General features: G+C 36.2%; 1 protein-coding gene across 2 annotated transcripts in view; it reads right to left on the reverse strand.

Annotated features, from left to right (window-relative positions):
- Positions 1 to 52: 52 nt before the first annotated feature.
- PEX1 (peroxisomal biogenesis factor 1) overlaps positions 53 to 15453 on the reverse strand; it is a 26353-nt gene continuing 10952 nt past the window's right edge. The window contains exons 9-24 of one of the 2 annotated variants that reach the window (XM_017729286.1): positions 15114 to 15217; positions 14164 to 14296; positions 13393 to 13489; positions 12135 to 12305; positions 10695 to 10747; positions 9185 to 9374; positions 8742 to 8908; positions 7807 to 7941; positions 7141 to 7205; positions 6181 to 6323; positions 6000 to 6103; positions 4918 to 5094; positions 3143 to 3373; positions 1506 to 1703; positions 1018 to 1148; positions 53 to 337 (exon numbers count right to left, since the gene is read on the reverse strand). In XM_017729286.1, the coding sequence (XP_017584775.1) occupies positions 253 to 337; positions 1018 to 1148; positions 1506 to 1703; positions 3143 to 3373; positions 4918 to 5094; positions 6000 to 6103; positions 6181 to 6323; positions 7141 to 7205; positions 7807 to 7941; positions 8742 to 8908; positions 9185 to 9374; positions 10695 to 10747; positions 12135 to 12305; positions 13393 to 13489; positions 14164 to 14296; positions 15114 to 15217 (2184 nt within the window). In that variant the 3' untranslated portion in view covers positions 53 to 252. Of the gene's footprint in view, positions 338 to 1017; positions 1149 to 1505; positions 1704 to 3142; positions 3374 to 4917; positions 5095 to 5999; positions 6104 to 6180; positions 6324 to 7140; positions 7206 to 7806; positions 7942 to 8741; positions 8909 to 9184; positions 9375 to 10694; positions 10850 to 12134; positions 12306 to 13392; positions 13490 to 14163; positions 14297 to 15113; positions 15218 to 15453 lie in introns of both variants that reach the window. The other variant, XM_017729285.1, reaches the window with a different exon arrangement.

Consider the following 15453-nt stretch of genomic DNA (forward strand, 5'->3'; position numbering starts at 1 on the left):
AAACCAAAATTTTAAAGTTTATATGATAAACAACTGAACAGAACAAAACCAATGTTCTCTCAAAAAATTTAATATCAATCTAAAGGAAGACAATATTCTTCAAAATAAAATGTGACATAATTTTACAGCGAGTTTAGAAGAAACTTATCTTCAACTGCTACATTAATAAATCCATATGAATATAAATAATCTGATTTAATCACATTTGTCATTTCCAGTTACAGTTTAGCAATTACAAGCAAGTGCAAGTTCCTAAGCTAGAGTCATTTTTTGTCCTGGTCTGAATGTTGCACCAATCTGTACTTTCCTCTTCTTGGGATTCTGAAAATTATCATACCTGGAAACAAAACAAAACAAAAAAAGACATTAGCAAATTCTTATGAAATGTGTTTTTTGTGTCTGCCTCTTCAGATGCCTATTAATGTACCACAGAACTCCAGATGTTTAAGTATTATGTTTATGGAAATGAAGAGTGCCTGTCTCCTCAAACCTGGGGACCTGGAGGAGTTTTTACCCCCAAACCTAACTCAAGAGCTCTCTGTCCTGCTTCCTTTTTTTTTTTTCCCAGCTTTTTGATCTCCAAGTCCAAGGAGACACATTCTCCTTTTCAGTATGTTTATACTTCTAAGGATTATTGCCTTTCCCAAACATACCAGCTACAAAGACCACTACAGAGGGTCAAACTCCAGCAATCTGAAAATACAAGGAGCTACTACTAAGTGGAAGCAGGAAGACCTAGCTCTAAAACTTAAAGAGCCTCTTAACATAATACAAGGGGATTCTGGTCTGTTATTTCTAGGTCCTACATGAATAAGAAGACAATTCACTGGTAAAATCATTTCCCTTTCCCACTATGTAACTTACCATTTCTTAAAAAACTGCTGTCAGAAGCTATCAGCTATCTGCTGCCAGTCCCCACATTTATTTAAAACCATCGTGTTTCTGATGTATAAGGAATGTGATAAGACCAAATCTCCACTGAATTCAAAATTACAAAAAAAAACAACCCAAACTTACAGTTCAGTAAAATGCTTCCAGTCATCCTGACTAATGGATGGTCTCATACTCTGAAGAGCAGTCATCAGATGAGACTGGGTAATAGTTAAGGTGGTCTTGGGAAGCGCTGACTGATTAAGGGTGCTGTCCTCCTTGAAAAGTGAGCCATGAACAGACAATGAAAAATTTTTACAGAAACGTAGTGCCATTGGTATCATTAGCTACAGAACCTCCTCTGTATGTCTGTACATTACATGTACAGACAGATTTATTAGAAATACAGTCACAACTTTCCCCCCTCCATGTTTATAAATAACAGAAATAACTGTTTAATTATATGCATGCTAATATCTGACTTCTTTTCATCAAACTAAGTATCACTTATCTTTGTTATTTTTGTTACCTAATATTTAATATTATTGCAGAAATTATTAATTGAAATACCAAGAAGTGTGGGAAAACAACAGAGAATTGTTAAGACTAAATACTAATTTTAAAAAGTGCCATACTCCATTCTTGCTTCTGTAATTGGCCTTGATAGCATTGATTTCTGTCCTCAGGTGCTCTGCTTGCTGCTCCTGGTTCTCCAGGGAGCCTTCTTGAGAAGCTGCTCTAAGCATTGCAGGCTGGGAGGATGCAACATCTCTCTGAGTGACGCTGGTAAAGTCGTAAGTTATGGAGTTTGGACCGGACAAACACAAAGAGCTCTAAATTCATCACAAGAAGAAATATATTAACTCATTATGGATCCAAAAGAGCAACTCCATCATGGGGAATTAGCCAACAATTCAATATAAGCTTGCCTACACTGGCAAAAAGAGTTCTTTCTCTTTAAAATATATTTCATACGTATTTTTTTTAACAGAAAGATTTAGGTTAATATGCCAAGGTGTTTGGGCAAAAGCCAAATTTGAAATGAAGAATTTCATGTCTGGAAAATATGTAAGTATTTTTGCAATGGCCCATCTCAGAATGAATAAAGGTCTGCTAAGTCCATTGTTTTATTTACTTATGAAAATCCATGATTCTAAAATCTGGGCAAGTTTATGTAGTTAGATTTGGAATTTAAATATTCATCATGTCCAAATTCTCTGGGCACTTGATAAAATACACACCTTTCAAATTCAACAACTTTAAGAGATCAAAGTCTGTATAGAATCCTTGCTGAAAGATTTTCACAGTCAGAGGAAAACTAAGTCTTTAAAGTTACATTAATCAAACACTATCACCCATAATGCAAGATAAAATATACCAAAGCACATTAGCAGTGAGTAATTACTTCTCCAATGTCAAGGTAAGTTATTTTTGGCTTTAAGAATCAATGCAAGACAGTTTTGAAAACAGAGTCTAAGAATTTGGATTACTACTTGTAGTAACAGTTCTACATAGATTTTGAAAATGAATTTCCCACAGATTCACATGAACTGTGAAATCATCTCTTCACTGTAAGGAGCTCCGAGGCAGCATACCCTGTTCTGCTGACCTGTCAGCCAAGAAAGGTGAGCTGATCCCTGTGCAGGTGCTGGGCAGCCAACCTGTGCATCCCTACCTGCAAACTGGCCAGAGAACATGCTGCTTGCTGCGTACCATGATACTACTACATCAGGAATTCTGATTCTTAAAGACAGTGATGGAAATTAAGATTTCGTTTTCTTCTTTACACAATTCCACGGTCTGACTATTCTATTAATACACATTTTTTTGGAAACTAAAGAAGGTTCATTGATTCTTGAGAATGTAACTTAATTCTTGAAAGCTGGATGGTCATTCTTTAGTAATAAAACTAAGTTAAAGAAAAAACAACAAACAAACCAACCACCAAAATTCAAAAATTTTGGAAGGAAACAAGCTATTTGACCAGCGAGTAAAATCTAATATGAATGCAATTTGCTTAATTATAAGGTATTAAGCATTGGGATTTTGATTTTAAACTCCAGCAAGATTGCAGAGAAGTCCAAATTGTATTTTCTCAGCTCACGTCCTTCCATCCCCATCCTCACTGTGGACTACTAAGTATTACCTGAAGACAGTCTGCAGGTCAAAGCAGACATAATTGTATTTATAAACTTAACCAGGCAAATGGTATGGGTTTTTTTTGCTTCTCAACTATATTTAGAAAATTCAAGACATGAAGTGAGTAATTTACCAGTTCTGAAGGAGTTCCATTTCCCAGCTCTGACTCATAAGAGCTTCCGAAATAAAGACGATACATGTTGGACCTTGGATCTTCAGGAAGCAAGTCAGACATGTCTAAAGAAATAAGAGATTGCTCTAGCCCTGCTTCTCCATCTATTGCTGAATCATCTGAGCCACTGCTGTGGTTTAGAAAAACCATGGAAGAGAGACTGAAGTCACTATCAGAACTAGATCCAAAATCCTGTAACAAAGAACAGAGCATTACAAGAGTTAACTCGTGACAAACTACAATTGGAAATACACGAGAAGATTTAATACACAGTGCAAATGAGAATATCAATTTACATTTGACTCTAATAGTAATCTGTCTTTCTCTAGGAGTATGTTTCCAAATATTTTGCTAAGAAAATCCAATGCCTTTAAGAACTTTCTGTCTTCATGCTAGAAAAGTAATTTCAGGAGGTAATTCTGAGGTTTTATTGTTTCCACTGTCTCACACTCTCAGTAACAGCAAGTGTTGAGAAACTTCATGTATGTCTTGTGTTGTAGAACTGTACAACTTCTGTTGCAACCTTACCCTCCAAGCAAATTAGTGTCTTGTGTAAAATGCTCTAGGAGACTGAAGTGAGTCTACTTTTATAGTGCCTAACTGCTGTACTCCCTTTTAGTCATAGCCAACACATTTTAAATGCTGATGTGGAAATCAAAATTGTTGCTTTAGACTGGTGTCTGCAAACCACTTTGATTGTACACCTCTATCAGTCAAAAATTTCAGAGCACACTCTACCAAGAATATGGATACTATTCGCAAATTATATACATGTACCATTGAAGTTCTATTATTTTCTTCCTGCACATCAATGGACTGCCTTGTGCTCTCTCTGGGGTGTGTGCACACCACTCTGCAGACCACTGCTTCAGACAACAACCTCCTCCTATGATGGATAATCATGAGGTAGCAGCTACTTACTGATGCTACAGGTGAAGGGAATGTTAGGGAAGACATGCTGGAGATCCCTCTCAATACTAAGAGTTGCATCCTCAGAGCCCAATTCCTTGGTAACAGCTGGTGCAAAAAGAATTCAAAAGGATCTCCTTCATTTTGCACCCCTGTCCCAACCTTTCCCTTTGGCCACCAAGTAGCAGAAGCCATGCCTGCCCCTGTCCAGCTAGAACCAGAGGACAGGCATTAAAAATGTGAAGAGAGGTGGCTGAACAGAGGCTAAAAGAGGAAGGATCTGTCAGTCACGTGTGGGGCACAAACCTAGGGTGGGATCCTATACTTTGGAAGTTCAAGTACCAGCTGGTGCCTGGAAGATGAGCCAGAGCTGGCCATTTCAGGTATTGCCATCCTCTTGCCACTTCTCTCCTGACCTCAATCAAACTTAATCTGTTGGAATGAATCCCTAAAACCCACCAATTTCTCGTTTCCTCCATCATCCAAAATGTGCCATCTCAAAACTGATTTTGCTATCTGCTCCTAAGAAACTCTGTGTGGGATCCCTCCTATCAATTTGTTAGTTGTTCATCACAACTGTGATAAACACATTTGGGCTTAAATAAATACATTTTACAATAAACACCAATCATGAAATGAGAAAAACCTTGTGTTTAAGAAGTATTTAAACCAATTCATTACAATATTCTTGTATTTTTCTGCAAACATATTAAAATGTTAATCCTCTGTATAAAAAAAAGTAATTTTGCATGGATACAATTAACTCTTTCAAACATATCAACATAAAAATAAAGAGGAGAGACTTCTTTTATATCAGTTTTATTTACCTGTGTTAAACCTAAATTTAAATTAGTATGGATTGCCTCTAATTGGGCATTGTATAATAAAGCTTTTAGGTCAGCCCCTGTGAACTGTTCTGTTTTTGCTGCCAAATCCTGAAAGTCCACATCATTGGCCAAGGACAGGGAATAACTGAGAGCTTTTAAGATTTCATATCCTGAATTCTGGAAAAAAAAAAAAAAAAAAAGGTCAGAAAAGCAACTTGTTATCTTCCTTGTCCTGACTGCTAGATGGTGCTTTGGACCTGTCACCAGCCACTTCCTCTCTGAGGGAGGACGGATCTTTTTTCAAGAAGATACTGTCCTAGTACTAGAAAGATATTATCCTAACCAAATGTAGTATACAGAGAATAAATTCCTCCAATATATCTAGTCAATATCTGGGATTTTCATATATGAAATACATAAAAATATGAAAGTGAGTTCTGCTCCTCATATGTCATTTTGTAAAGAGAAGTATGATGAAAGTGCAAAACTTTTGTTTACCTGAATGATCTCACCCTCAGCCAGAAGTTTAAAATGGGGGAGGGGGAAGAGAGTATACCTATGCTCTTATGGCACAGGCTCATCGTATGTGTTTCAGAATGAAATGATGGGATATTTGTTAAATGTGTGAACTAATCTGAAAATGAACTGTGCTAATTTTTTCTCATTAAATGGGGAATCAAGGACACACATTGTACAGCCTCGAAAGACTGACTATGGTTTAAGCAAATGGCATATTCACTGGAATCATTGTTCAAAGAAAGATGGAGAACATTATACACACTACACTGCATCCAATTTCTTTCTGCAGATTAGTTTCCTGTTTTTCACATTTTTTTTTAATCAGCTAGACTCACAGAATATTACTTAATCCAGAAGACTGTGCTAAACAGCCTATTCTTTCCCCAGTTTTATGTGAACACATTGACATTAAAATCAGCGAATTTATCCTGTTGTAGAATTGGAGCTGGGCAATCAAGTCCACTTTTTCCAGGTTTGAAGTGGCACTATGTATAAAGAAAAGGCAAATAAAATCCATTAGTTTGATTTTTTCCCTTGCCTCTTGTGTGAAATTGTTTCCTCACCTGATCAGGAGGTGGACAGTACAGGCATTTATCCAGTCGACCTGGCCTTAACAAAGCAGGGTCAATCAAATCCGGGCGACTGGTAGCAGCTAGCACATAAACCCCTTAGGAGAGTTCAGAAAAACGCCATTAACACCTGCTAAACTTCTGCATGAAAAGGAGCACACAGGTGAATTGGTACCTTGCAAGCCTTCCACACCATCTAACTGAGTCAACAGCTGGTTAACCACTCGGTCGGTGACTCCTGTGTTGTCGTGACCTCGGCGAGGAGCAATAGAATCAAACTCATCAAAGAAAACAATGCAAGGCTTAGCTGCCTGAGCCCTAAAATGGGGAAAAAAAAAAAAAGGAATACTTATTTTTCTGTTTAAGTTTCATTCTCAGGTAGAATTGCTTAAAAGTATTGAAGCTAATTGCTTTTTGGCTTCAGATAACAGTTGTATTTAATGACAGAACAGAAAATCTGTTTTTGTAGAATTTAAGAGCTTCTGAAGAACTGGATTGCAATACAGTCCCTGTTCATTTTTATAACATACTTTTCACTCACTTTATCATTTCTAAGTGCTCAACTGTCATATTATTATACGTGAAAGTTCTAAAATCCAATCACGGCAGATGAGTTCTTGGCTTACAGATGTCTAACAAGAAGACTGCCTACATGATAACATGAGAAGCCAAGGCTGTGTAGGATGTGTTGGCATTAGTGAGCACTGAGGGCCAGTAAGAGCAGATTTGTAAAAAAGAACTACTGGCATTGAGGACCTCAGTACCAAGTTTAATATGACCCTATGTACTGAGTGTGCATTACTACTTGGAGTAACTGTCTTCTGGAATCATCTGAAAGGAATTCAGGACATGTTTTCCAAGACAGTTCTGTGATGTGAACCAATGCATTGTAGCTGGAGACAACTGGGAGTTCAGCTTCAAAAGCACATTCCTGATTGGAGCCAAAACGTGCAGTTCTTGAACAATGAAGGCCAGGATGAACCTACCAAGATACACACATCTGGATCAGCACAACTGATTATTTCAGATGCTTTTATGATCTGATGCCGTATCTCCCCTCAGATAACAAAATTATTTCTTTGTGGTTCAACCAATGAAATTAACTGATAACATCACAAATCTTTACAAAACAAACCTGTTGAAGATATCTCTAACTGCTTGCTCACTTGCTCCAATGTATTTGCTGAGCAGCTCTGGTCCCTAAAAATATATAATCAGAAAAAACCACTCACAACATGTTTCTTAGTTTTAATGTGTAACTCAACATCAGCATATATTTTGTTTACTAGACTGAATTTTCTTGCAACCAAGACAGTGGCATCTTTGAACAGAAGAGACAAGGGGTCTAGATAAACCAGAAGAATTTTTCAAGCATTCTAACTTATTTAAAAATAATCATTTCCATTTTTGTACCATAACAGAACATATGTTACAGAATCACAAGGCAAAGGTTTACACTGTAGTTTAAAAAGGTCTAAAATATATTGCTCAATTTCATTGTACAGTGGAATCAAAATTTGGGGTCTTTTTACAAAAAGTGAGAAACTAAGAACACCTAATTAAATTCTATAATTCCGCCTGAGGAAAATAGGTATACAAAAAAAAAAAAAAAATCTCAGTAATAAAACTGTTAAGTTCCAGAAATCAGATATACAGAGGGCTATCCAGAGACAAGCAAAATTTTAAATGTGAGTTTCTTACTTTAGTTTTTTTGCCCTCACAAGCACACAGTTTCAGATATTATGTAAAGTTATTTCATTCAGTTAATATAATGAATCAATTAATCTTAAACTCTTGCTACCTTGATGCTGATGAAATTCATTCCACTCTCTCTAGCAACCACTCCCGCCAACAGTGTTTTTCCTGTTCCAGGCGCTCCATACAGCAAAACTCCTGATCTCTGTCGTATGGGCAGGTTTGCAAATAATTCTGGATACTGGAAAAGAGGTTCAATGTGATACCTTCTAAAATAAGTAAGTATTCTGTAATGTACTGTAACATCACTGACTAGTGATGACTTTTGTCTAAACAGAATGCATCTAGTTTATTATATCCCCAATATTATCCCAACAGCTCATCTGGACTATTTTTAGCTTACCTGGGGCTGAACTAAGTTCCTAGGTTTACTAGGTACCTAAAATACAAACAAGTGGGATTTTCTACCAAGAGGAAACAGGACAGAATAGGGATGGACTAGAGCTTTATATTGTCCATACTGGTAGTTCTAAATTCCTATTTTAATCACTGAATGATAATGATCAAATATACTCCTCAGTCATTTCTCTGAAGAGTCAATGCTCAATGGCTTATCTCAGTGTTCAACTTTTAAGCAAGGCAGAAAGGCCAAAGTGAAGTAGAGAGAGGTTGATGGATTGGCATTCATCCAAAAGGAAATACTCCTCTAGCAAAAGCACTGCACAAAACAGCTGGAAATGTTGTCTTTACAGAACCTAATTACAAACCCTGCAACCGAGTGTGGCAATACTCCAATATTGTAGAGTAACACTTGATTTGTAGTAAAGCTCAGCTATTGCCTTTTGTATTTGGAAGAGAGAAGGGGAAGAATAAAGTGTTTTCTAGTAGCTGAAGACAGCTGAAGATTGGAAAGCTACAAAAGTAGCCCTAAATCATGCCTGTCATCTTTCTACCAAACACTGTGCCACACCTCAAAATATAATTCTTCCCTACTGACTTTATGTACAAAATTCAAGTAACTAATTTAAAGGAACTTAGTACCTTTGCAGGTAACATGATGGTATCCCTCAGCACTTGCTTCACATCTTTTAAGCCACCAATCCTGTCCCAGCCAAGGTCTTTAGGTTTATGAAGGTTGACATTTCTCAGAGCTAATGGAGTAAAATCTTTTAGAGCTTTCTGAAAATCCACAGTTGACAGGTTCAAATCTGCTTAAAAAAAAAAAAATCCTGAACAAAACCCAAACGCAAAAACTGTCAGTAACAATTTCCTTACAATATGTAACAATTAAATAAATTTTAATAATAAAATAGAAGATATAATCATAAAGTAACATAAAATAGAAAAATATATTCTATTATATATAATAGAATATATATATGTATATAACAAAATATAAAAACTGGGGTTGTTTCTGTATTATTCCACCAGTTCTGGATAACAGAAGCAAGACTATGAAATAAGAGATTTTTTTGTCAACATACCACCATTATCTGATGCATTCTGGTTAGAAGCACAGGTATGAATGGCACGATCAATCAGCATAGTAAAATCTCTAGCAACAAAACCTTCTGTTTCCTTTGCAATACATTGCAGGTCAAGATCAGAAAAGTCCTTCGGATGAGAATTCAGTTTCTTCTTTATTATGGAATACAGCATTTCACATCTTTGCTTCTGAAAAACAGAATTGTGCAGCAAGTGCATATTGAGTTTACTATTTATATGGAGTTCAAGAATTCAAAAAGTAAATAGATATGACTCAGGAAAATTTCCTTGAATATTTGTGTAATGCCAAACCCTTATATAACAAAACCATAGCAATATAAACAAATGCTAGTTCTTCAAGTGCACTTCAATAAATTCACCAGTTTTATAACTTTAAATATTCACCTCACCAGAGCTACTTTAAATTCAACAGCAATAATGAAACATCCCTCCCTCTCCAGATTCTACTGGTTTACACCCATTTTTTCTGTTTCACAGGAAACAGAACACAATGCATTTTGTCAATATGAGCAGAGAATATGTCTGAGATGAAATATATCGTGCCAGATAAAAACACTTCAGATAATTTGGTATCTTTTGAGATCTTGACTTTTACAGTGATGTGTCATCCTTATTTGAGTATTAGTATTAAAAACAATAAAATCTTGTTTTTTTAAAAAAATTTAAATATTTATAAAAAATAATATCTAGAAGACTTTTAAAAAATAAAAAATAAAATCTAAAAGACTTGCAGGAAGTGGGAGAAAGTCAAACTGCATCTAACACAGTATCCCCTGCTCAGTGGCTTTTAATTGCTGGGCTGTGACCAAAGACATGCAGACAGGAACAACTCATGTTAAATAAAAATGAGTCCTTAGGGAACGAGGGTTTCAAAGTCTCTGCTTTCTCCTGCACAAAAGTTAATACTGTGCATTTTTATTTCTATCCATTTTTCTTTTCAAACTGGACTGTGTTCAAAAGTAGACTGATGGTATTACTATGGAAACAAACCTAAAACTGTCCCATAAATCTAACATTTAGTTTTATTAATGTTTTTAAAATACACGTTCTAGGAACATACTTATTTCACTGAGCTGGGAAAAAACACACTTGTGTTTAATTTCATTTCTCTAACTTGATGGCTTACATGTTTTACAAAGCTGCTCCTTTAGCATCCCCTTAGAGGTAACAAGGAGACATGCATATCTCACCTGTGCTAGACAACCAGACTTGTTTTACATTGAACTGAAATGCCCTCTGAATACACCCTTCTCTTACTACTGAGGAGTGGGGCCAACTGGGAGCTTTCATTGGATTTTTTTTTTTTTTAAACTTTATAATGACAGATATAAGTTCTGAGGTATTTAAGTATCACAAAAGAACTTCTAAGATTTCCAGATTTTTTTCTCATCTTCAGGTGTAACCTATTATTTTTGCAGCTGTTCCACCATCATATTTGAGACTGCTGGCAAGGCAAACAACATTTTAACCATTTTTATTTGAATTTACCTGATCTGGAGATCGGATACATTTGAAGCACTGAAATACATGAGTTCCTTGTGCTGAAACCAGGGAAGGATGAAGGGAATGTTCAGACTGACTTGTGGCAATTAGTGCAATCAAACTCCCCATGGAAATAACTTCTTTCATCAGATCTTTTAAAACTAAACACAGAAGATGTTGCTGTATGAAGTGCAAAATAACAAAAATAACCCTAACCCTGGAGAGTAGCATTAGTGCACACAAAATGTAACAGCTTTGTAATACATTATTTTTATTCCTCATGTTTACAGTTGTTTTTTTTAACTAGGGGAAAAAAAAGGTATAGTGAGTCTCTCTAGGACAGCATATTCCATTAAGAAAATGCCATCAGAAGTGCTTTTTAAAAGCTGATTTTGTAACATCACTGATGACGTCTACTTTTGTGTGGTATTACTGCCTCCATGTAAACAACAAAGGAAAAGTTATAAAAACAGATCTTAAGCCTAGAAAATAAGCACTCTAGGAAAAAAGTAATACATAAAAGTAAAAAAAATTAAGGATTCAAGGTAGACCTTCAAGAAACAATCTTTAAAACTCTAAAGCTCTGTTGTATGCACTACACCTTTAAATAAAAGTATTAAGAAAACCAAACAATTCTGCATGTAAGTTAAGAGCACATTTTTAAGGAAGAAATTATAGTAAGATTTTCTGAACTTCAGAAGTATTTCAGTAAAAATTATGCTAACTCCCTCAAACTGAGCTAAGAAATGGAAGGTGTTTTTTGCTATGGCTTTATTAGTCTTGATCATTTAGATTAAGTTTTAATTTGCAATTTAGCATTGTGTAGACTTCCAGGAATAAAAGGGAACATTATACAGGAAGTCAAACTACAACTGATCATCTTATTTTTAACATTTGTGGATTGTTACATTGTAAAACAAAACAGAAATTCTATAATGTATAACAAGTAGGATGATAAAGAAGTTGGTACTCATCTAAAAGAAGTTGGTTCTAACCATCAGTAAGTATCAAACTGATGTATCAATGTAATTATAAATGATAATAATTACAGAAAACAAAAAATCAATTCATCAGTAATTATCAGTTAAAGATTCATCTGCAGTTTGTAATCAATTGCAACATATTTGAGTGTATGAACAATATAAAAAAGGAACGGAGAAGTCTCAAGCACTGGCAGCGGTACTGACAACAGCACCACCACAGCAGCACCAGTGGTGAAAGTGCATTGGCAATGACTGCTCCAAGATCCAGAGTGGATTATTTTGAACCAGCCAGGGGTCCACAAATGCCTACCTACCATAATTTCTGAGTCTCTGCCTGAATATCACATGGTCCAGAGGCAATAATGATACAGACAGAATTGTTCAGGTAGGACAGTACAACTCAGGTGCAAGAAATTCTAAGTTGCATTATATTTCTATTCAGACACAGGTAGCACAGTATTACCATAAGCAAGTCTATTGCTTTGAAGAGTTTCAGGGCTGTTCTCATGCTCTGGTGTAGAAGGTACTCCAACAATGTGATCAAGATCATCCATCAAAAGAATGGATGGTTGTCTCCATGCTGCCTCTAAAAAAGCTTCTTCCACATTTTTCCTTATGTTTACTAATCTTTTTCCTAAAACAAAATACTATTAGAATGACACAAAATATCAGGAAAAAAATCAGTCTGACTACATCTTGCTCACAATATTTTATTTTGTCTATCTTACTTTTACGTCTATAAATCCAGATACCAAGATTAAACCAAAGTCAACAATTACTAAAAAAAAGAGTCCACTTCTTCAATTAAAAAAGTACTAGAAGGTTCCACAAGTTCTAAAATGAGATCAATCATCTTTCACTAACCACTATAGAAGTCTACAAGTCTAATTGCCAGACAGTTAAAACCAGAGAAGAATCAGCAGCACTCTAATACAGCTACTAAAGAATCCAGCAATCAGAAGAATTTTCCAGAGCAAAGGACCTAGCTCATTAATCTTTCCCCTTTTCTCTGGTGCAAGGAACTCCAGCTTAAGTAGTGAATTAAGCAAAAACAATATAGCGGGGCCATATAAGGGCTCTGTAAGAAAACAGTTGAGTGTTTTCTGCCCTTGTGACAGCAAGACTATTTAGAAAAGCCAGTGAAATGCAAAAGCAGAAAAAAGCCTATTTTGTGCTCTTCCATCTTTGCGCAAAATACTTATTTTAAACTCCCAAAAGGAGTCATCTCATCATCTATAATCACCAGTGTTAGATGACTATTGCCAAATACACTAGGTTAGTAAATATGCCATCCTAAACCAGGTTTCATTTGGTTGTTCGATCTGTCTTTGGTGCCTGTGTTATCCTTTCACTGAGTACAGGTATCCTCTAACACCTACAGTTTGTTAACATAGCATTTGTTTCAGCTAGCATAGCAAAAAAACCACACAGTTCAATTTTTGCAACTTCTTCCTATTCTGTAACAATTAGAAATGAGCACAGCAAGCACGGTTTGAATTTAGTGGTGGTATGTGGGACAAAAACTGACAGAAGTGTGAAATAAACTTACAGCAGCTGTATTTCCATCAGACTGTTGAAGATACTAATTGTGGGGCATCAAACATCCTTGCAAAAACAGCAAAAATACTAGAAAAATTATTCAGACCAAATGTACTAACTTCATAACTGTGCCTCTTTATTGTACAGCAAGCATTCGAGATTAAAAAAAACTATTATCATACCTCTTAAAGCTTTACAATCAATTACTTCTACATGAGCATCCAGTCTAGTGAAAGCTTCTTTGCAGATGGCCTTTGCTAATGTTGACTTTCCACTTCCCTACAAAAATAAATGTGAGCTAAAGTAAATTGACAGAGCCAATTCCTTGTGTTTCTATGTTTTTGTCACAATATGCACCAGCCAACAAGCTGGGGAAGCTGTACACACACAGGGTTTATTCCTCAGTAAATGTATATATGTATTTTGCCTCTGTATCACTTAGTAGGGACCAAAGCCCTGGAGTGAAACAAAGATAAATTCAGAGTAGATACATCCAGTACGGTGTTCTGATTCCACTGAGTTCAGTGTTAAGACATCTGCTACGTTCAGTGACATATGGTATTAAATGGATCACTGTAAGAGGCAACAGGAAAATAACAGTATCAATTCCACTGCCATTTTATGTTAGAACACAAGAGGAAATACATGCTTATTTTCATTCAAATACTTCAAAGGCAACAGGTGATTATCATAATATAAAGACAAAGTAGATTAATCCCCTACTGAAATTGCATTGGTAGCAATCTTTAAAATGCACATATATATATATATATATATGTGTGTGTGTATGTGTGAGTGATGATGTTTTACTGAATTACCTCTGTTCAGTTTTTTTTCAGCTTGTTCTTTATTCTTTGGAACGTGCAGAGTATCAAAGCAAACTAACACAAACCGTCTTGTAACTATGGAAAACAAGGTGCAAGGGTTTGCAAGGTGAAAGCAGAAGTGTGTACCTTTCCTCCTGTGAGAAGCACCCCTCCACTTCGTAGTCCCACAGCAATAGCAGCCAGCTTTTGAGATAAAGGACGCCCCAGAAGGCTGTGGCTTATGTGTTCAAATAAAGATGCTCCTAATTTGTCCACTCCTCTGTTGGGTAAAGGAAACGTTAAATGGCCTTGGGCAGCATCAGAGCGCGCTATGTAGGCAGCAGAAGCTTGCACTACAAGAAATTAGAATGCTGACAGACTGTATTCTCAGTTGCCTTTCCAGCACTGACAGCACATATCACAACACTCCAAGCCTCTCCTGTCTCCTCTGCCCCATCCCTTCATGTTTGCTAAACAGTACCACTGTTTTCCCTTGTACTAATGACCACAGGACTCTGCATTTCTCTCCTCAGCTGATGATTGGGATAGAACTTTTAGGAACTACAGTTCTTTGAGATCCTTACTATTAAATGTAGTTGAACAAATAAACGGGTTGAAGTTACTGGGAGATAAGGATTGGCAGACTGCAACTTACCAAAAATTTTGTTTCATTTGAATACCCCAGCTAAAACCACTCCCCTATACTTTGTTGCTGCGTAGAAGTCTGTTCATACTACTTAGAACAAGAACTGCTGAACTATCAGTATTTCTTCCAAAGCTCAGTTCTGAATTTCCATGCTAAGGCAGTCTCAGTTCTGAGACTTCCCATCCTACTGACAGACATGCAGAAATTTTCAGTATGTGAGTACCTTTAGACACATGAGGTTTTCTATTCACAGCAGTTAAGACTGTTCAAGGACAAAATTAACCATCTGCATAAACTAGGATGAAGTCTGAACCTGACACAACCCAAAAGATGCAGAGTTTTGCTTAGATCTGGCATAGTTTCCAAAAAAGTCTTCATTTCCACCAATGTTATTTTTTTCTAATTCTCCTTCCCATTCCCTCCCATGTTTTTGTCTATGAAAATGTCTCACCCTAAATCGCTTAGTTTGTGATATGGAAAGTTCTTGTCTCTATCAGGCATAGCTGGCTGGTTGTCATCATCATCAGCTTTTCTACTTAGAGGATGTAAAAGAACCTACAACAAAAGAGAGTTAGGACTTTAGATGAAATATAACTGCAGAAGAAGGGCATGAAGTGACTAGACATTTCTGGAATTGTGCAAAGAAAATGCTGCATGTATGCTTTGCTGATGCTTACTGTGCTTGAAAGAAAGGTGCACTGGAGAAATGGAAGACATATAACTACTTCCAAAATACAATCTAGTGTTGACAGCAATTTAATAATGTAAGATTAGATTTTGAGCCAAGTGCT

Source organism: Corvus brachyrhynchos, unplaced genomic scaffold, assembly GCF_000691975.1.
Source record: "Corvus brachyrhynchos isolate BGI_N302 unplaced genomic scaffold, ASM69197v1 scaffold142, whole genome shotgun sequence".
Classification (NCBI taxonomy): domain Eukaryota; kingdom Metazoa; phylum Chordata; class Aves; order Passeriformes; family Corvidae; genus Corvus; species Corvus brachyrhynchos.